Source organism: Apis mellifera, linkage group LG2 (genome assembly GCF_003254395.2).
Source record: "Apis mellifera strain DH4 linkage group LG2, Amel_HAv3.1, whole genome shotgun sequence".
NCBI classification, from domain to species: Eukaryota; Metazoa; Arthropoda; class Insecta; order Hymenoptera; family Apidae; genus Apis; species Apis mellifera.
The window spans coordinates 6,890,374-6,915,365 of NC_037639.1; the positions used below are offsets into that span (position 1 = coordinate 6,890,374).

At 35.1% G+C, this 24,992-nt stretch overlaps 1 protein-coding gene and 1 non-coding gene across 5 annotated transcripts in view; one reads left to right on the plus strand and one right to left on the minus strand.

Moving 5' to 3' along the window:
• LOC725891 (synaptotagmin 12) overlaps positions 1-24,713 on the plus strand; it is a 55,133-nt gene extending 30,420 nt beyond the window's left edge. For 3 of the 4 annotated variants that reach the window (XM_026446385.1, XM_006561169.3, XM_001121685.5), the window contains 13 exons: positions 18,417-18,549; positions 19,937-20,036; positions 20,139-20,272; positions 20,971-22,131; positions 22,222-22,441; positions 22,516-22,623; positions 22,694-22,788; positions 22,880-22,940; positions 23,003-23,328; positions 23,539-23,671; positions 23,758-24,012; positions 24,138-24,257; positions 24,362-24,713. In XM_026446385.1, the coding sequence (XP_026302170.1) occupies positions 18,470-18,549; positions 19,937-20,036; positions 20,139-20,272; positions 20,971-22,131; positions 22,222-22,441; positions 22,516-22,623; positions 22,694-22,788; positions 22,880-22,940; positions 23,003-23,328; positions 23,539-23,671; positions 23,758-24,012; positions 24,138-24,257; positions 24,362-24,544 (2,976 nt within the window). In that variant the 5' untranslated portion in view covers positions 18,417-18,469 and the 3' untranslated portion in view covers positions 24,545-24,713. Of the gene's footprint in view, positions 1-9,091; positions 9,157-18,416; positions 18,550-19,936; positions 20,037-20,138; positions 20,273-20,970; positions 22,132-22,221; positions 22,442-22,515; positions 22,624-22,693; positions 22,789-22,879; positions 22,941-23,002; positions 23,329-23,538; positions 23,672-23,757; positions 24,013-24,137; positions 24,258-24,361 lie in introns of all 4 variants that reach the window. The other variant, XM_006561170.3, reaches the window with a different exon arrangement.
• Positions 3,251-3,343, minus strand: Mir3798 (microRNA 3798). The gene has a single exon (NR_039504.1). It is a non-coding gene; the product is annotated as a microRNA 3798 (primary transcript).
• Positions 24,714-24,992: the final 279 nt, after the last annotated feature.

Consider the following 24,992-nt stretch of genomic DNA (forward strand, 5'->3'; position numbering starts at 1 on the left):
CATCGTGTATAGGCATATAGCCTGAAGCATGCTAGCTATTGGCATCTGTGGGAGACAAAGAGCTTTGATTCTAGTCGGGTATTGGACTATTGGATTCTCTTCTCTCACTTCCTCGTTCTCCCACTTTTCTCTCTCTTTCTATACTCCATTCTTCTTTCTCTTTCTCCTCTCTTTCTATACTACCATTACTTTCCCCTTTCACCCCTTCTTCGCTCATTTTTTTTTTTTTTTTTTTTTGCATCTCTCACTCGAAGCTTCGTGGATACGAAACTTATTAAACCGTCCTCCCCAGATGTCCATCCCCATGTCGGTGAGAATTTCAAAGGCAAGAAAACTGAGGTAATGGCATCACGCACGTACAAGTCTGATGCTCCCTATGAAAACCATGCACGATATTCCGAGTTGCGGCTGCTGAAAAACGAGCCACCATTCGATGGAATAATGAATACTCTTGCCTGACTAGGGATTGATCGAAGTTACTTGTATTCTTCACCCGCTGGCAAGACAGCAGTTCCATTTTATGTCGGCCTCTGTGTACGTGTTGCGGGAAACATATTTCATTTTCATTTTTTTCAATGTTCAGAACAGTAGTTCATCGTCCCAACGACATGTGAATATCTCGTGACACTTTTATCGAATTGTGAGACACGTTTCTAATTAAAATAGCGAAACATTTTATAGAATTTATATTAAATCATATTCGTTTGTAATAATATATTTTGAAAATTTTGTTAATATCACGTGTACGTTTTCGTGAATGTACGAAATATATATTATATTGAAATTTTATCTTTTTCTTTAATGAGAAAAAAAATGAGAAACGCAAAGGAAATTATCTCTCAAATTGTTTCTCGATTTTGAAACAATAAATAATTAATTTATTATATTATTGTTTAATACGTGTAACATTTTATAAAAAAAAATAATAACAAAATGAATTATTTCAGGTATCCTTCTTATCACGTTTATTCAATAAAATATTATATTTCGTTTTATTATTTATATAAAGAGTGATTTTCACATTTTTCTACGATTTCCATAAATTGAGAGCACTAGAAATTCTGTGTCAATCTGTTTTTGACAACATTAATTACATCACCGAGGACAAGAGGATACATCTCCATCCAGTAGAGAGAGAGTTCGATGAACGATGACGCAAATCAGAGTCATATCATTAAATAATTAAAATAGACGGTAACAATTTTCCAACAAAGGAATAATTGTATGATGGGTTTGATCGATCATTGAGTAAACTTCATTTATAATGTTGAACGTGCCTTTGTCAAATTTAAACGTGATATGTTATAAGACAGATTATTCGTCTCTTTCTATTTAATTATGCAAGATTTACATACATACACATATATTCGTTTCAACGAATATAATTCAAAGAAGAATAAAAATTCACAATTGACAATTAAAAAATAATTTAACTTCAAATCAAAATATATTTTATTAAAATATGATGAAATAAAATTCACTGATAAATACGTAAATCGATCATGTTAAATATAAATTAAATATTGAATTGATTAATCAAGACACGTTAACACCTATGATAATCGATATTATTGTACTTTATGAAATTCTATAGTCAAATGAAAATTCAAGAATGAATGAAATGCAATCGTATTTAGCGTATTGATAACTATAAAGAAATAACCTATTTTTTTAATTATTCGATTATCGAATATTAGATATAACGGACGTTGTATTTTTATCTTAAAGTTAAAAATAATAAAAAGCATGGCAAGCATGATACAAATATCTTTGATAAGTATCCTAGAAAAATAACGTGTAATAAGATAATAATAAATAATCAAGGCGAATTCTGAGTCACGTCGTGTCCACGACATTAAAAAAAATCCCCCAAAATTGATCGATATTCAAGCAAAAATATGATCACGATATTCCCGACGTTCAATCCCACAACGTTTCTTCCTGAATTTCAACGACTTTCTTCCATTTTCTTCGCTGTCAAACTGTCGCCAAACTTCGCGATGAATCCTCGAAGAGAGTCGAATAATACATATAATTGGAAAAATCAAATTATATGGGGGTTAATGGATGAATGATGTCGCAGGAATATCCGATCGTTTACGATATCGATTGCCTTTGTCCATTCTTTTCTCTCTTTCTTCCCCATGCACGTGAACGGAAGCAGTAAGTAACGTGCACCAATGAGAGACGGAAATAATGGGCAGAAGGCAGCTGTTGGCCACGACCCAGTTCGCCTATTTTCCCTGGGATCTTTCCCCCAACCATTTCTTTCTTTCATTTCTCCGTCGTTCCCTCCGTTATTTCCCTTTCTTCGTCCCCCTGCCTTCTTTTTTTTTTCTGACGTGATCGTTGAGAAGAAAAGATAATGGGCAAGAATCTAAGGATTTTCGAGGATGCTCCGTCTTTAAACGTAGGGAAGATTTTAAAGGGAAATAAACCTCGAACCAGTTTACAAACATTAAAGGCAACGAAACGGTAAAAAGAAAAAAAAAAAAGGAAAACGAAATTGCGATGTGACATCCGAGCGAATCGAATCGAATGAAATTGAATGAACGTATCCTACGTTCTCCAGAATTTGTAAGTAGAAGAAAGTAGTTTCAAGCAGTCCGTGAAATCGGAATAAAGTTATTTGAATGCTGCACAGCATTGTTCGTAAACCGAATATCCGACAAACTGATTACGTGCTATAATTTAACCGATTTAAGCGCCAAAAAAAGCTTTCTCCATATCGAGGAATTTTGTTGTGGAGTGTTGGAGGAAACTTTTAGCCAGTCTGTAATGCGATAAAGATGTGAAAGGTGCAGGTAAGCGGTGCTGGTACGAAAATAAAGTTAGAGCACGGTAGTTTCAGTCTGGCATGCTTCAAATGTCTTTCGAAGAAATATCACGTTATCTTTTACTTATTGTCTAAGATCTTTGACGAAAGTTTCTAACAAAACGTTATTAAATTTAGAAAGGAGAAAGGATGAAATACGAAAAATACGATGAAAGAAAAATTTTTCCGGTATAATATAATTTCTCGGATATTTCTTTAGGATATAAAATTATTTAGGATATCGAATCGTTTTTAAAAGATAAAAAAATTTATAACATTTTACTCGAATGTGTCGATGAAAATGATGAAGGAAAATAAAATGCGATTATGAGGGAATTTTATATTTTATAGATAGCGGTGAGATAAAAATGAAAAAGATATAAAAAAGCTCTCACAGAATGGATACGTAAAAATGAATCTAATATATTTGATAAAATTCTTAAAGAAATACAGATTATTTATGAAATTCTCCCTGTATCATTTTGATACTGGAGAAATTATTCGAGATAAGTGTATTTAATTTAAAAGGAGAAATAATTTTTTCTTTTCATTATTGTTCGTTCATTTTATTATCTCCTTATATAAAATGATAAGATAGAACAATAAAGATCTTTAAATATGATGAATAATAAAAATATATAAACATAACACTTACATACAATTGAATATTAATTTATTGCTAGTCAAATTTTTATAAAAAAAAAAACATAAATTCTTTTAAATTATAAAATATCTAAAATTCAAAAGTTCTCCACTGTTCCAATTCAAGATCCCATAACGTTTCAACTATTCGACAAATCAAGGGACTTTTGCTCATTTTACCTGGAAGCGAGTTGGAACAATTTCGAGCTCGGCCGATTCATTTCCAATAATTATCGCGACGGAAAAGAATAAATTCCGATAATATCTGGCTGCAATCGGATCACACTGATTCTCTTCCATCCCTCCCGCGAGGATCCATTGTAATCTGAGAAATATTAGCGAAACTGTACCATCTTCTCTCGATCGTTCGCAAAAAAAAAAAAAGAAACATTTTCAAATTAAAATTCTCAGCCGTTCTCCAACGTTCATGACCCACAACGATCACGATTCGATAAAAAAAAATGAACGGTGTATATGTAAAATTTATTTAAGCGTTTTGGATCCTGCGTTACAAATTAACAAAGGATTAAACTCGAGGATAGCAGGTGACAGATGTATTCCGCAATTCGACCTGTGATCGCGAAGCGTTTCGGTTTCAAACCTGTAATTGCTCACGAAAAGTTTACCCACGTGGCCGTCTGCCAACTGCTCTAAGGATTATTGTCACAGAGAGATAGAGATACACGAAGGGATAGGTAGAAATAGACAAGGAGAGAGTAGTAAATATGTCGATTCAGCGAACCGTCTCCCCATCATCATACCTCATATCCACGAAAATTTATCTTCTATCTTTTTTCTCTTACACTCGAGCCAATAATTTGATCACTAAATAAATTGTCTAAATAAGTTGTATTATTCGAAAAGATCTTAAAATTTCATTACGATATCGTATAAATTGTGTGAAAAACTTAAATATGTTTAAATTTCTTCCTTTTTTATAATATAACGCGCTCCAATAATTATATTTTACATCACTTAAGTAGTAATTGTCACAAATGGTCAGACATTCGACAAAAAAAAATCCTTTTTTGGAAAGATGCGCAAGGATCTAGAATATTTGCAATGTGATTGGAGTTAGAATAAACGAACCAGGAGTTTGTAGTTTGTAACAATATTACGATTGAGACGCATCCACCCGTCTAGACACATTGATCCATCTCAGGGAGCCACGGAAAATCCGACTTCTAAGCATACGGAATCAGGATTCGCTAGTTCGAGTAGTTTCGAGCAGTAACCGAGAATAGACTGCCAATCGGTGAGCTTCATTACTTGTTGAATGCGACCCATTGTCTAACGCCGTTTGCCCTCCTAAATGGATTTCGAAGCGAGCCAATAAGACAATAAGCTCGCACAAAGGCGACCACTCGAAGCTCTATTATATTCCTCTTGTACTATCAGCAGGATTTATAGAGAAAATGAGACGAAGGGGAAAAAAAAAAAAAATAAAAGAGACCGATCCGTATTCGTCCACGTGGTTCAATTTATTTGGCGATATTTGTTAACTTCCATCCCTTTGTTCCTAAAAAAAAATTGGATAAAAATTTTAACCATTACTTGGCATTTCCTGAACGAGTTCTCTATATATATATATATATGGTGATTCTTCTATATTCGATGATCGACGATGAAACTTGATGAATATAAAAATTTAAACGTCTAAATTGAAATATATTTAAAAATATTAATAATAATCGTGAGGATATATTTAAAATATATAACGAAATGCATAGAAATATCAGAGAGAAATTGATTAACTTCATTACTCATATTTAACAAGAATTTCTTTGTACACGTTAATAATGGAAAATATTCCATGTTGCAACAAGCAAAATGAAACGTTAAAAAGTATTCTCTAATTAATCTCGCTATGACACCATATTCTCCCTATCTTTCATTAAATAAAATGATACAGATGTGAAAATGAATCAAGGTCTGCATATCTCTTTTTAATTCCCCATACCGTGTACCTGTTTCGTTTATACAAGAATGGAGGAGATAGAAACGAAAAAAAAAAAATGTATAAAAATAACGCAGACACAAAATGAACAAAAATTTTACCGTGATAACCGTTGAATCCCCCAATGACGATTTACGAAGAAAATATCGAGACCATCCGACTCTCCCTGCTTTTATCGAAAGCATACTCTCGAAACCAGAGTGTATTTTTTTTCCTCGTTTTAGATACCCACGTATACACATAAATATACAGTTATTAGTCTCTTCCCCCCCTTTTCGAATTCGCAAAAATCTTATTAAATAGACGGGGAAAGGATATTGTTCGAACCAAATCGAATCGAATCGAAATTGACAAAGAAAAGCGAAAGCAAATAGAGGATAAGTAGTTACGCTAAGAAATTCTCCGTGAAAACTTCTTCAGTGACAAACTGATAGTTGGACGAAACAATCAACACATAAAGAAACCATTGTACGTACATCTTTGCAGGATGGAAGATTATTTTCATCGATTGGCTTTCTGGAAAACGCAAGTTTGAAAACGAAACTTTTCTTGCTAATTAATTATTTACAATCAAAGAAAGAAATGTGAAAAGAAAAAACTGGAAGGAACGAAATTTAAGATATTATACAAACGATAATTACCACAATAACAACAATAACAACAATAATTTATGTTACATCTTTTAATTGTAATTGAATTGAGGAATCCATCTTTTATCCTTGAATTTCTATTATTTCCGGATAATTTACTACTTTTTTCCTTCGAATCTTATCATTACTCTTATACCTTCTCTAGTATATTTGTATTTATTTGATTTACGATCCCCTTGCATCGTTACACAACGCGTAAGATGCATCTACACGTGCAAATAGTAATAGCACCAACAACATGGAGGGAAGGATCATTTTTCATTATGCTACATGATACGAACACACATTGAAGCTACTTTTGATGAATGTACTCCAGAGCTCGTACGTGTTTCTCTTTTTTTTTCATTTCAACAACACGAATTTAATTAATTAAACCAGAAATTCTCTTGTTTTTTTTCCATAAATTTTGAAATCAAATCAGAGAAATGCTTGTTGCTTCGATAATTTATTGTATTTTGTATTTATTGTAGTAATAAAAAACGCATGATTATAAAATGATTACTTCAATTTTTTTTTATAATCGAGTGGTACAAAGATTCTTCTTGCTTTTCAAATTTCTTTCTAATAATAACTCAATAGAATTTTATTTTATTACTAGCAATCCAATGAATCTCATTAAAATTTCTCTGTGAAAAATTTAAATGAAAATTAATTTTTGATGCAAAGAAATAACATTTTTCTCTTATTTAAAAATCGTAATAGAAACGAACGAACAGGTTGATTATTTTCTGTTCAATACAATGACATATTTTTTAACAAAATAAGATATTTGATAATAAATTATTAAATGATTTATAAATAATAAGATTGATATTTGCGATAATGAATGTTGTTTTCGTTATCAGTCAAATGATTCCAATAAAGAACAATTAAAGATAAGTTTTGCGCGACAGTTCCCTCATCGATCGTCCGGAACATTCTCCTTTTGTGGAAACTAGCCGTTTCAGAGGACGGAACTGAGTTTGATTAACCCGGAAATCAGTACATGCAGAACATTCGTTACCACTTTCCGTTGATACAACCTTGAAGCTCTTTTCGCAAACACCCTCATAAGGGGTCAGGGTCGCGTCTTCTCGATTCCTGATATCTCGTCACTTAAATAATTGGAAGATGCAAAACTGTGTGCAAATGTTTTTAAACACGATAAATTAAAATAATCAATTCATCATCATTAACTCGAATGATTAGAAGATATCTGGTTCAAAGGAGGAATTAATTATTCGAAAAAAGCTATTAATGATAGCGGTCGCTTGAAAGTTTGACAATTCTCGCTTCTTCTTCTAAAATTACTCTTTCAAGGCGTAAAAATATATTACGAAAGTTTCTATAATGAAGTTTTATAAGTTGTCGAGGAAATTTTACACGAATACTATAAAATGTACAAACACTTTTTGGAAAACAACTTCTAAATCTTAATTCCATTTGCTGTCAGTCAAAGGGCACGAGATTGTGCATGCTGTTTATAAAACTGGCGGCGTGAATCTATTTCCGTCAAAGGAAGGAAGGAAGGAAGGGAAATCTTCTTCCGTTTTCTTCTTTAATCCTTCTTTCTCCTGGAATGAAATTCGTAAAGGCAAATAAAATCTGCGTGTTTTAAAAACGTCGCGATAAATAAAACGAATGAGCCAGAAATTATAGAGAAATGTTTTGAGAGAGATTTATGAAACATCATTGATACTAAATTAAACATATTTACGTGCACATTATTAACCAGGTTACCAACGAATTCTCAAACACTACAGCGAAATTATAATCGTTTCACGACGAAGGTTTATCGAATCTTGTTGCCGCACAGACAGGATATTAAATACTCGTGGCTACGTTGTGTAAACTTGACATTATTGGCAAAACTCCATTCATCATACCAAAACCATGGATCAACGTATAAATGGAGATTGATAGAAAGTTAATTTCACGACAAAGTTTTTTTTCCTCCAGAGAATGCAATTTCTCCTTTCGAATCTTTCTCGATCTTTCTGTTCCTCTTTCTTGAATTCTATGTATATATAATATAGAATTGAAATATTATTAATATAATATTCATACAATCCTCTCATTTTTCACATGAATTTGAAACAACAGTCAAAATAATTCTCATTCAATCGCACAATGTTCACATCTGCGAGAGACAAGTCCCATTTTCTTTCTCATTAGATATTCGATGAAACGTATGACGACAATGTGCCAAGCGAGCCTCGTTTTCTGAAAAAAAAAAAAAAAGGTCCTCGTTACATTCTTTATGAAGTTGCGGGTAAAACTCCCCAGAGCCCTGTTCCCATCCTTTCCCGTCCTCTCACTGCTGTCACTTTCATGTTTCTTTTTCTTTATACCCATGAACGCTGTTTTACGAATCTCGGTATCCTTATAAAATATTCTTTATATCAGAGAAAAAAAAAGAAGAGGAAAAAAGAAATAAAGGAAAATATATGTATATATATATATACGTAATTCTTTCGCTCATTTATCACTCTCCGCTTATTAACGAAAATTCTTTAAAAAAATAAAACAATTTCTCATTAAACTAATACCATGTCACACAAGAACGATCTATTTTATTTCTATTTAAATTTAAACGAACGCAACATAACGAGGAATCTTTGTTATATTCGGCAGCAGTTGGGAAAGTAGTCGTTTCGTTAGATAGCTGCGGTTGATGCTCTCGAGAGATCCCTCTTCCCCATTTGCCCATCTTTCTTCTATCTTCTTCATCTGTCTCTGTCTCGTTCCTTTCGACACACTGGCACAGAGACATAAGTTCAAACACACGAATTACACATACACAGACTCCTTTTTACGCACATCAGTTTATATATATATATATATATACGTTCACATAAAATAGAAGATGAAGCAATAGCACGAAAAGGAAATCTTTTCGTTCCCTATCTTCCTGTTTCTCTCTCTCTTTCTTTCTATATATATATATATATATATATACATATATATGGCCTCTTCTTCTTCTTCTTCTTCTTTGTATTTCTCTTGAGGTCTCCTCTTCTCTCGCACAATTTCCTCCCTCTTTTCCAGAGCCGCCACATAGTCTTGGGTCGTAGACGAAGGAAAAAGGATGGAGGAAGGAAGCTCGAGGGAGGGTAAGTGGAGAATGCGGTGGGCTTGGCGTTCCACGCGTTCCTAAGCCATATTAAATCCATCTAACGGGTGACCGACTAACGACCACGAAATGCTATTAGGCAAAAGACCGTTAAGACCATTCGTCCACGGTGTAATTCTTCTTGCGTATGTAAATCTATCCTATCTTATCGACTTAAAACATCTTAAATCCTCTTCTCCTTCGGCTATCTCTTCCATTAATGATGAAAAACGATCGTTCATAGATCGTACTTTTGTTTAACTCGTCTCGTAAACAGAGTTGTTACTTTGAATCTTGATGGAATGAAATCTCGTGTCGATGCCCGGTAAATGGATCACGAAAGGAGCGTGCTTTTATTCGTCGTAAAACGTAGTTCGAGCTCGATAACGCGAACGATTGGTAGTATTTTGTGAAGCTCTCGCACGCTGTTCGAAAAAAAGGGATAAACGAAACGTGCTGATACCTCTGTCCTCGAAAAGTTACGATACGACGAAAAGTTTGCTTGAATTAATCCGTCGTAATGTTATCAATCGAAATATTTAGAGGAAGAGAAGGAGAAGAAAGAAAGAAAAAACAATTTATCTGTAATGAGCCATTAAAAGTGGATCGTTTGATCGAGCAAAGTTTCTAAGAGACAGATCGAGATCAAAATCATCGATAGATTGTCAGAATCGCATTATTTCTCGTTCACCTTGTAGATTGCTATGGGAATTCATGGCTGCTGCCAGTAGAGAGTGACGTATAGTGCCAGCCGTGCCAAGTACGTGACCTATACTACTGGAACGGACAGCAAATGTCGCGTGAATAGCCATGAGAAAAATTAATACTCATCCGTCTCTTATATATAGCATAATTATTTTTGCTAATAAACACTAATGACGTTAAAATACGAAATACATAAAAAAAAATGATTTCATATATAAAAGTAAATAAAAAGGAACAATGAAATTACACTACATTAAATAGGCATCAAAATCTAAAATCTTAATGACAGATTCAATCAGCAAATTACTCGAAAGACAATGCGTGAACGATGAAGCATAGTTATTTGTAATTGAAATTAGCTGTCAAGTTATAATTGCACTGCTAGTCACTCCTCAATGGTTTAGGCATACTAGCATATAGACATTACAGAGAACACTGGTACGTATACCATCCTTGATTGAAGTGTATGCATCACGTGCAGAGAATATGCTATTTCCAACATCTATCACCCTTTATCGCTCGCATGCGTCTATACATCCAATCTAATTTTCTAACACTGCACTGTCCAATCCCCTTAATTTCACATCGATATTATACTTCATTCTTCGTGACTTGCGTGCCGTTCTTCATAACTTATACCTGATTTAAATATCCATCTTAAGAATTCAAGATCAACTCGAGACATTGAATAACTCGTTTCATTCATATGTTAATGATAAATAACATTATTTAATATCGATTACACTTTCTCGTCTACAATTACGTACGATTTATATCCGGGACGAATTTCGGCTTAAAACGCGAACCTAGGTGTCGTTAATCGGAGAAATTTAGGGCTTCGAGTCACCATTCGTGGCCCGGATTTTGGGAAATCCTGAAAGCCCGCGCGCAACCTCTTGGGTTACGGAGATACACGGAACAAGGAAGGAACAGATATGTGCGTGCGTATGTGTGTAAACGCATACAATCGTGCACGAACGCGCAAAAGAGAGAGAGAGAGAGAGGGGGGGAGAATTTCGGTGTTGTTTGGTAGCAAAGGTTAGAAACTCGAGGGGCGAGCTTGTAGAGCGCAATGCGCCATCTGGCAACTGCCCAGAATTTCCACCCCTCTTTGGCCACCACTATATCTCTTTCCCTCCTCGACATTGACGCACCAACGTATTCTTCACCTCCCTTCCACTTTCTTTCATCCTTATCCTCCCTCTTCTCGTTCGTGTTTCGTTTCTTCCTTTCCCGGATGTATGCAAAAACGATGTGGAAGAAAATAGAGAGAGAGACAAAGAGGAACTAGGAAAGCGGATGAGTGGAGGCATATTCTCTTAAAGACAAAGAGAAGAGGATGGAAACAAGTAGTACGCGAGTGTACGGTCCTCTCCTCTTCCTCTTCTTTTTTTTTTTATCCGTTTTTATTTTCTTTTCTTTTCTCCCCCCTTTTTTTTCGTTTCACGTCGAGATAGAAGTACTTCTGTTTCCTTTTGTTCTCCGCCATTCTTCTTCATCTATCTTCCGCTTTCTCCTTACAACCATCCCCGAACGAACGAAGAAAGAACGATAACATTCTGCTTCCGTCTCGAAGATCTTCTCCCCCCCGAGCCTTTGGATTCCTCCACCGTGTTTTGTTTGCATTTTAATCGACTCTCGGCTACATTTCACGCGAACATTTTGGCCAGTTCCAACAACATCGTCCCTCTGGTTTCATTCCATGCTCCATGCTCCTGGCTAGCTGGATATATCCCAATACGTGCAATCAACTCGAATACCATCGTTGAAGACTATGACCGTGCGATTTTTCTTCTTTCCCTCCGCCCGTACACATGATCGCTCGTTCCTTTCTCTCCTCGCCTCGTCTCATTTTTCATCCCCCGGTTTCCGGCGACGTACGGTCGGCGAACTCCATGTTTTTCCGCGTTGCCGCGGTGAAACGGAGATTCAATTATTTTGACAGCTCGCCAGAGTGAATAAAGATATAGCTCTGCTATCCTCCATATCATCGGCTTTGTCGAATCTCAAGCGCGATGAATCCACCCTTTCGTCTTTCCCCACATCTTCCCTTTCGAATCCTCACGCTTCCCCTCTTTTCCACGAAGGGTGCATTTACAGCGTCGTTTACACGCCGAATATTCATAATCCTTCCCTTTCATTTTGAAATCGTATTTCGGGGGATCGTAATATTCTTCGAAGGGAGAAGAATTATCTGATGAGTCTACTTTAATCTTCAAACGTAACCACGAAGATAGAAACAAATTTTGCTTGGAACAAATATAACGATTAATACGAAATTATGAGAGAAAGAAATTTAATTTTCGAAATTCTTATTGTAAATTTTTATATAAATTCACGCGTGTACGTATTTTTTTTTTTTCGCTTCTATTCCTTTCTCGTCGGCGTTGATGCATACAATGTAGGCGGATATTATTACAGCATGGCGTTTAAACTGGTTAAGAACGAAATTCAATTATCGCGGCGGCTTGGTGGAAGAGAGCAGAGATCCGATGGTGCAGTGGCATGCAGTTTTACAAATGCGGCCGAAAGTGCAACGAACCTGCAGCACTCCTGCAGCCGCGTATACCGACCGGCGGGACCGACGACCCGATCGATCGAGACCACTCGATTACCGGTGCAGACGAACTTCTTCTTCTGCGTATGCTAATCATTGTTTAGCATCGCTGCCGTTTTTAAATCTTGCCGCGTACACCCTTTATTAATAATGGAATAGCGCACATGGAATTGTAAAATATGTAAAAAAAGAATAAAACGTTAGCTATTCGAAACAATATTTGTCCGGTTCGCATTTATAAAAGTAATTACAAAATTTCAATTTGTTTTTTCAATAACATAATATTGGTAAATATTTAAACGTTGTTTTAAAAATCAGTTTTTTTACAATAAGCGACCTAATTTCTATATTTCGAATTATAATATCAATTTATATAACTATATTTTATCCTGACAATCTCATACACCGATTCTTTTTATCTTGCTAATAAAAAACGTATAGAATTTTAACGCGCAATAATAAAATGATGAAACAGTGGCTATAAAATGATGAAACACAGAGATATGAAAGAAATTAAAGATATAAATGTTCGCGTATACTAAACACCATCCGCCTTTGCTTTCCGCCGAAAATTTCCACGTAACATTATCATGACCGCAATCCAAACGACAATTACAAACGTTCCTCGTGACAATACGTTTCTCTATGGACTTGATCTCGATCCTGAGAGAACCGAATCGTGAGATAATTTAACAACGTGAAACGTAAATAGCCAACTTTCGAAACTGACTCACTCTATTCGCATAAACTTTTCCCACCTCGTAAATATTCATACTCGAAAATAGTTGGCCAACGTCAAATAGTTTCCTTTGAATGGGGAATCTTCGTTTACACAAATTAGAGACGGTTCGTCATCATGGATTCGATGTTGAACACGATGTTTAATCGTAAAAGAGATGAGTTATCCTATGTAGTATTGTCAGGAATAAAAAAAATGAGAATGCACAGATAAACATTTGCTCTACGTGCCAATTAGTGAATATTTTTCAATGCATTTTTCACGGGTTTATTTGTTACAGACAAATAAAATCATCACGATCGATTTTATCATGAGTCTTTGATCCAAAGTCTGGTTTTAATGGTCGATCAATTTGATTTTGATTTTCGTTTGATAATTTGATATTAATATAGTGTGAATATATTTAATAAATATAAATAAGGAAATAATGAATTCTGATCTCCTTGAATCAAGAAAGGCAAAAAATTATAATTCAACCTCGTTAAAATATTCGTATCAATATTTCACGACCATGACCGTTTTGTCTGATGACACGAAGAAATTCTTATTATTCACGAGCAACAAATTTGAATAAAGTTGATAGAGAGTTCGATAAATACCTAGGCATAAACACTCATAAATATGGATAACGAAAATATTTGTTTAATCCTTAAAAATCTATCAAATGAAAAAGTTACGCATCTCAAATATTAAATTTACAAATCATCTACGTAATCATTATACATATGAGTGCAAAATAGAGGTATTTAAAAATCGATGTTATTGTGGTAATAATAATATTGTCAATGTTTTAAAGATATACAAGAGAAATTAATTGGAGAGAAAAGAGAATAAAAAATTATTTAACAAGATCGAAATGTTTGTTATGAGAACATTGTTATTCTGGAAAATCAAGAATGATCATCTCTGATGCTCTTTAGATGCACCGTTTGTGAAATAAAATAAGCCGAAGCCGAGCTGCCAACAACAAGCGAAACTCACATGTGAATTATTCATGGAGAGTCAAGAATTCCGATCTCGTAACTTCGTGAATCGCTTTTAACGATAAATGGATTTATATAAATTTTTCTACGATAATCAATTCACCATTGTCATAGTTATGATAAATTTGTCGTGATGAAAATCATTCGAAATTTCGCTCAAAAGTAATTGTTCGAAATGTTCGATATAAAAAAATAAAGGAAAAAATTAATATTCGATTAAAGTATTTAAGAAAATAATTTTAAAAAGTTTAAAAATAAATATAAATTTTTAAAAAGATTTTTTTAATTAACATATTTTTTGAAAGTAAATAATTCACACGATTTAAATGTAAAGATACAAATCATTAAATATTCTTTCTTTTATTTTAATTAATTTTTCATAAAATTCATTTTATCTGAGATTCTACATCGAAGTGGATAATATATAACGACAGAAACTACTGACGAAATTCTCTTTCTTTTTTTTTTTTCCTCTCTTGTCCCTAATCAACTGCTCTTGATTTGTATATATATATGTATATATATCTAACAGTTACCTTGACACAGTGGCACAAATGTAAACAGAAGCAGACCGCTCTGGTCTGACCCGGTTTTGATATCCTCTACTTACTGGTCCTTATTTCGCCGTTCCGCATGCGTTACCCTTGCATTCTTGATTCTCAAAAGACACAATATGCTTTTGCGCACTTGCAACAATGGGTATGCATACTACGTATACCTCGATTTTATCGTCAATGCAGTTTATAGCATTTATAAAAATTTATGAAGAAGATTTCAGATAGTAAGATTTGAAGAAAGTGAAATTTTTTATTTCAAATTAAGTATGTTGTACGACACTGTTGCAATACTATTTTTTTATTTTATTTTTCCTAGTTAAAAGTTTCATTTATATTTAAAAAAAATGGGAAAGCAGAAAAAATATAAAATATAAGAAAAAGATTATAGATAAGAAATTAACAATACATTTTGAAAAAATCTTTTTTAGAATAGATAAAATAATAAAAAAATAATTCTATTCAACAATCTTTTCAATATTTTACAATTAATTGCAATGAATATAAGTGAAATGAATATAATCATTGTTTTCTCCCCTTTTCTTTCAATTTTTCGATCAACTCGCATGTTTCTATATGATACATCTCGAGCCCCAAGTGCTCGATACTTAATATCTGTTGCTTCAAACAGGACCTTGACAGGAATAACGTTTGATGGGTAGAAAGTGGATCGATGAATCTTTGAGGGTTCAATCGAATGTACGTTCCTAAAGTAACTTCGTGACCCCCTTTTTTTTTTTTCTTCACGTCGTCGAGAGAGCGAAAAAGAGACTAGCCCCTGAATGAATGTACTCGAGAAACAGAGAATCTCTTTCTTTTTCCCTGCAGCCTCGGGCTGAAATCTTACACGCCACTAATTGCTACTATTGTCTCTGATGAGGAAAGAGCGAAGCACTGCTACCAACCAGCAACTACCCTTCTCCTCTCCCTCGCTAAATCTTATCCCGCTCGTCCATCTCCCTCCCCCTTATCTCTCGTCTTGCCAAAAATCTCTTTATTCGCTGCATCACATAGACAGACATCTAACCAGAACCACACCGTGATTCGTCCACTCAAATATAGAACGAGACAGTGAATTATTTCCTTCTGTCTCTCCTTCCTCCTCCTCTTTAAGTTTGTCCCATTTAGTCTCCCTCTTATTTCAATTCTACCTTCGAAACGAAAAAGTTTCACATGTGCCATTGTTCGAATTTTGGATTGTTCTTCGTGATTGAAATTTTATCGAGATCGGTGTTGCACGTGTTGTTCTTTTGTTACGAAATGATGTAAGAATCAGTTCTTTCTTTCTTTTTTGTAATACAGTGTGTTTGAAAGTATATAAATATTTGTAAATATATTTATTTGTAAATTAATGGAAAGAAAGATAATAGATTTTCCATGCCTGATCGTAGAGAGACTCGTTCTACTTAAAATGTTTTATACATAGAATGTTTTATCTTCCGAATAATATAGAATTAATTTTTTCGAGTAAAGTAGCTAATTTACTTGCAGAAATAATAATTCTGAATTTTATATCATTGTTACTCATTTCTTTTTGTTTCTTTTTTCCTAATATAATACAACCGCTGTTCCTTGCTTTTTCGTCTTTTTTTTTAAAGAATTGTCCGGACAATTCTTTTATTTTCCACTTATATTCTTTCTTCCCAATTGTAATTCTTTATATATAATTTTAAACTCCATACAAATTAACAAATTCGTTTCAAGAATGAACAACAACACATTTTACATATCAGATAATCTTATATATAATAACTATGAAAGTAATGACAAAAAATAAAATTAAATTAACTCGAGAACGAAAATCATCGAAAAAACAAAATAATAAAAAGATAAAATGGAAGAAGAAAGATACGAATATAGGACAATAATTCTTTAAAATATGTTTGTGAAAATATGGTATTTAGAAATATCGTTGATGTATCGTGAGGTTTGCTGGTCAGATCATGTGTATCTATAGCACTTGAAAAGCGGATTACTTCTTCGAAGGGGAAACCATCCGGATTGCTGATGGCTCGTTGTACGCCCGTCGAAGTATCTGAGCAAAGTTCACCGACTCCGCTGGCTTGGCCTATTTTTTAGACACATGCCAGGCTGCACTTTCTTCCTTCCTTTCTCTCACCTTCTCCTAACTTCCCCCCTTTTTAGCCCTTCTTCACCACCCCCATTTTTTTGAAAGAAGTTGAGTGCATGACTACAACTAAGTTAAGCCACACGTGCTTTGTGTCAAAATGTCTGAGATAAAAAAGAAGATGCTGTACACGTCTCTTTCCCAATAGAAATAAAAATATAGAGTCTTCGTTGCACGTTGATTCAAGAAAATGATATCTTTACTTCTTCTTCATGATACGAAAGTTAAAAAATTATGATGAACGAAGGATCATTCCTTGAAAATAGAAGAAGGAGAAAATAAGAAGTTGATTGGATCATAATTGATAATTTCTATGAAGAAATAATAATTGTATTAAAAAGATTATACGAAATTGATTTACTTGCAGATGGTAAGAAGATTGAATTTTGAACCTTGAATCTTTAATTACATCAATTATTGAATCAAATCTTACTAATAATATTTACACTAAATTTGGACTAAAAGTTATTCGATTTTGTCTTAATCTTCATTTCAATATCATTAATAATCCTCGTTACGTAAAATACAAATTATACATTAAAATGAAATAATCTGAAATTAAAATTAAATTAATAATTAACATAATCCAATTTGTTACGAATCATTTACATAACGAAATTTCATAAATCTAATTTAGCCACGTCCATAAATAACGTATCAATAAATAATTTGAATGAAAATTTACACGAAGGGATAAATCGTTCGTGGTTGTCGTATATATTTCTAAAGAATCGCGTCTTGAACACCATCTATTCTTCTCGAGGCAGACTATACAAGGGCAGTCGTCTAAGGGTTCTCCACCCTTCTTTGGTCTATCTACCATGTACTTGTACACCTTTATGCATATGTATGGCCTCTACATAACGCATATATTTCGCAACATTGTCTGTTCGAGCGGAATCGTCGCGTATATAAACTTGGATCGGTATAAACGTGACGAAGGAAAATGGATACACATTCGTGTAAAGGCAGTCACGTCGAAAGGCGAGATTAGGGATCCTCCTTACGTCCGGTACGTAAGGGGAGATGAATCCGGCAATGGGTAAGGACTCTAATTTTGCGGCGGAGTTTTTTACGAATCTTGAGAATCCTTTCATGTCGTCGGCAAAGGCGAACACGAATCGCCAGGAAACTTTTCGAGGGGGAGATTTTATCGCTCACGGTGCCGCCTCGTTAACTTCTATCGACATTTCCGGTTTCTATCTGCTTTCCGTTACTTCGCTCTGAGCTCTACGAGCTCGCTATTTATACGTTACATCGTTGGAAAGCTCGATATCGCTGTGAACCACGACCGTGAAAGAAACTCGAGAGATCGAATTGTTGATAAGAGAAATTTCTTTTCTCCCCATTTTTTTTTTTCACAAATGACACGATTTGAATAGATGTTATAAGCGTGTGTACAACAATTACCACGCGTAATTATTGCATTCATATTCGTTTTTCATTCGTTTGCTTGCATGAGAAAATCTTTATGGATACATTTTTAAACGTGCATACAATATAAGTACGTATAAAGATAGTTAATCCATTAGTAATCTTGGTTCTGTAAGTATAATCGGATCATGCTCTTCAGGGATTTACTCCGTGTGTTTCAGGTTCGGCGGACTGATTGGATTTGCGGTCGGGCCTGGATTTAGTATTAAGAAGGATGGGTTGGACACTTACCGTTCTTGGGGTGGCTTTAGCTATCGTCATTGTGGCAGGCACTGCCCTTGCCCTGTGCAGAAGGTAATTGAAATCACGATTTCAACAAACGTATCCATTGACACCTCGTGTCATCATTTCTTTATATAACATCCTTTTCCTGTTCCGGATCCAAATTCGACTTGTTCGTGTCAAAAATATACGCTCAACCTCTACCTAGAAATCTTGAAAATATCGTGAAAAATTAAATATCCATTAAAGTTAGTAATTTGAGATTTATTTATTATATAATTGAATGCAATATTTTCTTCTTCCTGTCAACTTCAAACACGATTCACTATGATATAGAAATATCATAATAGATACTGATCATCATCACTGAAGAATCTTTCTTTATATAATAAATTCAAGAGAGAATTATTTCGATATTTTTTCGCATTACACAACAGGTGTATGTATTTCGTGAAAATTGCAACACGTGCAACAGGTTTTAAAATCATTCAGTAATAAATTGTATCAAAGACTCTTTATCCATCCTTTCCCATAGCCGAATTTATTTTTCTTTGAGATTGTATCCCCTTCGTCCAGGGATGGAGAAATATTAAACGTAGCTGCAAGCAATTTACTATCATCGTTGAATTCATTGAAGCATTATAAGAACAACGCTGGAAATCTTGAGAAATCGCAATAATCGCAATAACAACTTGATATTCCAGCGTTCGAGTTTTCCAGTCTGATTTTTCTTGAGAAAAGCACGTAGCTGCCGTGCAATTTCCAACTCGTAATCTACCATCTTTACGAATATATTCTCGATTCGAGAACTCGATATTCTTGATACTCTTGATAAAACAAAAAAAAAAAAAATTCAACTGGGATATTTCCAGTTAATAGAATATGAAAGTTTGAGCAAGAAGAGAATGCAAAGCCACTTTCGCGCGGGTTAAACGAGTGTTACACAGGAATGCAGCAAAATTTTATTTTACCTTTAATACCGCGTTTACTAAAATTGATTTTCTCTCTGACCCCCTTTGACGAGCGCACATCTCTATTCACTTAATAATAGCATATTCCCACGTGCTTGCAAGTGTGCTATTAGTCAGCCATCGGTTCAGAACGTTACATACGACCAAACACTTTTTTCTACTGCTATATAGGACACGAAAGAAAGGGAGGGGGAAAAAAGGAATATTTCAATGAATTCGTTTCTGTTATATGGAATCCCATATGTTGCCGATTAACCAAAGGAACCAATAATACCCTGTGGCCGTTAAAAATATTGATGTTAAACATCGATATTTTCAATAGTCGAACATCGTGACCCAATAATCTAATTCTCACACCACCATCCGAAAAGTTTCTCATGAGAACACCGAGACCTCGATACCCACCTATTAAACCTAGCCAAATTTCAGTTATAACTCGTAAATATCGACATAAAACTACCAATAATTATTCGCAATATCCTCTCTAGATATTGCATTGGCTGGCAATGGGGCACTAGAAACATTTGGAATGTCTGCGAGGAGTGGCGGCAAAGGTTATCCTGGTTATGGGCACCGCGAGAAGAAAAGGTACACCAAAAGAGGGAGTGACGAAAAATGTCAAAGAAAAATAACGAACGATCTTTCCATCTATATTATAAAATATTCGTTGTTATTTAACGAATTTTCCAGGTCGGTTTAGTCAAAGCACAACATCCAACAGCTCAAACAATCCCCGGTTTATATCGACAACCTGGAAACGCGTCTCAACATCTGCTTCACAGTGACAGCGACCTCAGGCTAGATGCACAAGGAGCTTTCACCAGGTACAAAAAGTATTATGCTTGCATAATTCATTTGTAATAACAAGATCATGATTAAATTTAACGAAATACTAATTTCTTCGATAAGAAGATATATATATTTCCAGTTAATAACATTGTGGCAGATAATAAATCTGATCGAATGGACGATGGAAAATAAAATATTAATGCTACTTTTTTAATGATAATTCGTTTGAAATATTTGAAAATGAAGTGTCAAAATCATCGAGCCAATATTGCTAATTCTCACATATGTGCACAATTGACTGAATAACTGAACAATATCGATGAGAATAACTTTTCCAAGCACTTAGAATAATTAGATGAAACCATTAATAATTCAAATAATTATTAGAAAAGAAATTCCAATGATTCGTTATCATTTCCTGTATTTATCATATTCCCTAATAAAGAATCAACGAAACGTAAGCCCTTAAGTCAAGAGCAAATCAATTGAACTATTTATATAAAAAAAAAAAAAATTATGCGACCTTTTTTCAGTAAGCACGCGACGTCTAAGCACTTGGTCGACCGATCGATATTTAATATTTAATATTAAGACAAAGAGTTAAAACCGCGCACTATAAAATCAGATTCAAATTTCAAAGTAGAAAGAACAAAGGGACAGAAACAGGGAAGGGGGAAGGGAGGAGGGAAGGGGATTGCCCCGTTTCAAAAGGTAAAACTCATAACATTTGCAGATTCGAACCAGTAGACAGAGATCTCCATCCGCCTCTGGGCACAACAACCGGTAGCACAATACCACCGCAGCCTTTGAGACCGGCACCTCAACCAAGGCCAACCGCTCGTCCAAGGCCGTCTCCACTTCAAACCTCGAGCACCGTAGACCAGCTGAGAATGCAAGAGGCTGGTCCGGTTCCTCTGACTCCACCACCATCGTTACAGAGGGCTCCAGTTCCCTCGAGATCGTCGGGCTCGTCCGTTTTTCTTTTCCAGAACGAGCCCATCAAGAATTATGGTCTGCATAAAACATCAAACGATCATGGTTCGTTCATATTCGATGGCGAGGCAACGAAGACCGTGGCGGAGAATATTCAAATGGCTTCGTACGGGTCGCAGAATCACATAGATTCGAGGCTGAGATACGAGCTCGGCGAGGAACGAAGGAAAGAGAACAGATGCAATCCTTACAGGCAATTCGACGGTGGTATCGAGTCGACCAGGATCAGATACGGTGTACACGGCGTACCTATAGCTACCCTCGATGGTAAGGGGGACGAGGACAGCAACACGAGTTACGGGAGCTACGACATCGTTCAAAGGAGTCACATGATACGGCAACATATCAGGAATGATTCGAGGGGCTCGCCGAGCAGTTTCGGTATGACGAATTCTTCGAATGCCGCAAGCCAGACTATCATGGAATCGATATACGGATCCGAGGAGCTGTCTAAGATGCTTCAGAGCACTCAGAGTCTTGGGAACGATCTCGATCATAAGAGCAACGAGATGCAAAGCATCGAGATGACGCCCTTTAGAAGTTCCAGCCTTCAGGACAACATAGGCCCGTCCTACTTGTTCCGCGAGTCTCAAGGGTTGCAGAAAGTCTCCCAATACATTCAAAGTTTGCCCGATCTTCCGATATACGATTCGATTAACGAGCTGGGACTCCACCAAGATCAGGATCGTGTGCTGTACGACGACACGATTCAGGAATCGATCAACGCGTTGAAGGCCAACAGCGAGGCCGTATCCAGCCCGATACCACCACCACCACCCGCGCCACCCGATCCACCGAAAGACGTGCCAAAAAAGAACGGGCAGACAACTGGCGAGAGAATATTTAACGCCCTTAGATTGGTCACTTCGCAGAGTTATATCGACGCATCGGAATTTTACAAGTACGTTTTCCATCGAAGGGAAGAAATTTTTCCAGGAATCGTTTTTTTTTTCAAAAAATTCACGACGCTCTTTTCTAAATATTCACGTAGCTCGGTCGTGTCCTCGGCACAACAAGTTCAACGTTTCACCTTCCCATCGAGATCCCCATCGTCGTTGGTCGAAGAGAACACCGGTGGCCAGTTGCAGGACGAAGTTCAAGATATTTATGCGGAGAACGATTCTGACATGATAGGTCCTGACGACTCTAGGCGTAGCTCCGATCTTTACAGTCCCGAACTTAATTTAGAAGCACATAGAACTGCACAAGAGGTATATAATTCTTTGATTTGAAAGAATTATTTTAACGTATCGTTGAATCTATTCTAATCCTATTATTTTGATAGGTGTACAATAGTTTACAAGATCCACCATCATCCCCATTGTTACTTAAAGATCACAATCAAGAGATTTACACATATATGACTGATCCTAGTTTTACGAGAACCTCTGAGGTACGATATCGATTTTGAATTTAAATTTTAATTCGATAATTTAATATATCTTATACGTATTTATTTTCAGGATATTTTAAATAGCATTGAGCAAAGGAGAAAAAGTATGGAAAGATTGAACGGTATTCACGAACTTAACGAGCTCGATGACGCTGATACATTAAGGTAAATTTAACCATTAACGATAATTCCATTGTTCTATATTTAAAAAACAAAGAAAAAAATAAATTAATTCAGTATCCAATTTGTCTCGCAGAAAGCGAAACGACTTCTACGTTGCAGTGGAAGAAGTGCAATTGAAGCGAAAATTCTCTCAGGTATGACAACTTAATCTTTTCCGCTCGATTGGCATTTAATTCTTTTAAATATAAATACGCAGAGTTTTATCACAAACTATACCATGAACGATTACAATGAGGTGAACCCTGGAAGTCGTCGTGGACCTCAGGGACCGGATCCAGAGCCACCGCCGGATGAATCGAATCTGAAAAGGGCAATAAGCTGCGAGAGTGTGTGCTCTGATACGAGTGTAGTGTTAAACGACCTCGAAGAAGCGCCTGTCGTCGGCCACGTGTGTGTCGGTGTCCAATACGACAGATGGAGTGGCCGAGGTGCTGATAGCGAGGGTGATCTTGCGGTCAGCGTTCTCGAGGCCAGAGATCTCATCGCCCCAGATGGTCAACCTGCTCAAGATACCTTTGCTAGGTTTGAATATTCCTTGAATTCGTACATCAAATACATAATACAGTGTTGTTCAAAAATTACATTGATCATTTCATCTATAAATAAATTAAAAAATCGATAATTTCAAAGAGATTCGGATAAATTCGCAATGAAATACGAGATAGAACAATAATTCCAATTTTTGAATCGATAAATGTAATTTAATTAACAAGTTATTATTTATTCTTTTAGGGTTTGTCTGTTACCAAATAGACAGTTACACGTGAAAACAAGACTGTACAGAGGAAGTCCATCGCCTAGTTATCAAGAAAATTTTTTGTTCCCTTTGGACGATGGCCCCTCGGGGAGAACTCTTCTTGTCGAAGTATGAAATAAATGAAATAATAATTAATCGAAATGAATAAAATGTGTAGAAAGTATGAGGATAACTCACGTGATGATATTTTTAAGGTGTTTTCTGACGAGACCAGTATAGGTGGTGGAACATCCCTCATTGGAGAAGCTAGATTACGTCTAGGACCTGCGTCAAGGGCACCGGCAACTACTTGGTTACCACTCATGGGATCAGCTTTGCCCACGCCAAGACTTGGAGAATTAATGTTCTCATTGAGCTACTTGCAAACAGCCGAAAGGCTCACGTTAGTAGTAGTAAAGGCCAGAAATTTACGTGGCGCCAATACCGTGCCTGGTGATTTCTTCGTTAAGGTAATAGAGAAGCTTGTTTAGAATAAATAAAAATTGTTACATCTTTCATTAAATGTCTAAATTGAAATTATTGCAATTACATATGATCAAACAACGATAGATAATATATTTATTACATTTCAAAGGTTTATTTGCTACAACAAGGAAAGAAGATTCACAAGAAAAAGACATCCGTGAAGAAAGGAGAAGAGAGCCCGATTTTCAACGAGGCAATTATTTTTAACGTGCCCAGTCATATTATGCAGGTTCGAATAATTTTTCCTTTATTATAATGCTTATCAAAGAATAATTATTTATTGAGAGAGTTTGAAAAATTTCACTGAGATTTTTTTTTTTATTTTAATTTTAGAATATACAAATAAGACTAACCGTAGCTGAAGTAAGCAATGACCAGGGAGTAAATTCGAAACCATATTCTGTCGGGCACATCATCGTAGGATCCACATCAGCAGGAAGAGCATTTGTTCATTGGAGACAAATGTTGGCTGCTCAGAGGCGCCCTGTCGCTATGTGGCATCCCCTCAGAAAATGAAAAAAAATATAGAGAATGTTAGTGATGACGATGTAGAAATGAAAATCTGTACAGATTTAAAGTATAATTGGAGAACGGTAGAGTTACATAAATATAATTTGTATGGTATATTGATATTGTTTCTGGTTTTAAATCATTTATTCTTTAGAAGAGATATTATTCTTTTAAATTTTTATTTTTATTTATAATAAATTACATCGTGTTTGATCATACGTGTTGAAAAATTTAAAGATCATTTTGAATTATTCAAAAATATTAATATCGTTCAGATAAATTCATTTAAAGAAGACTTCAAGAAATTTATTAAACATAATTTTTTTTAAAAAACATACGTTAAAATTTTAGTGAAATTAAGTTTTTCCAAAATAAATGATTTAAAACTGAGACAATTTTTAGAATAACTTAATAATACGCGATAATATCATTAATAATCTATTTTCATCAAAAG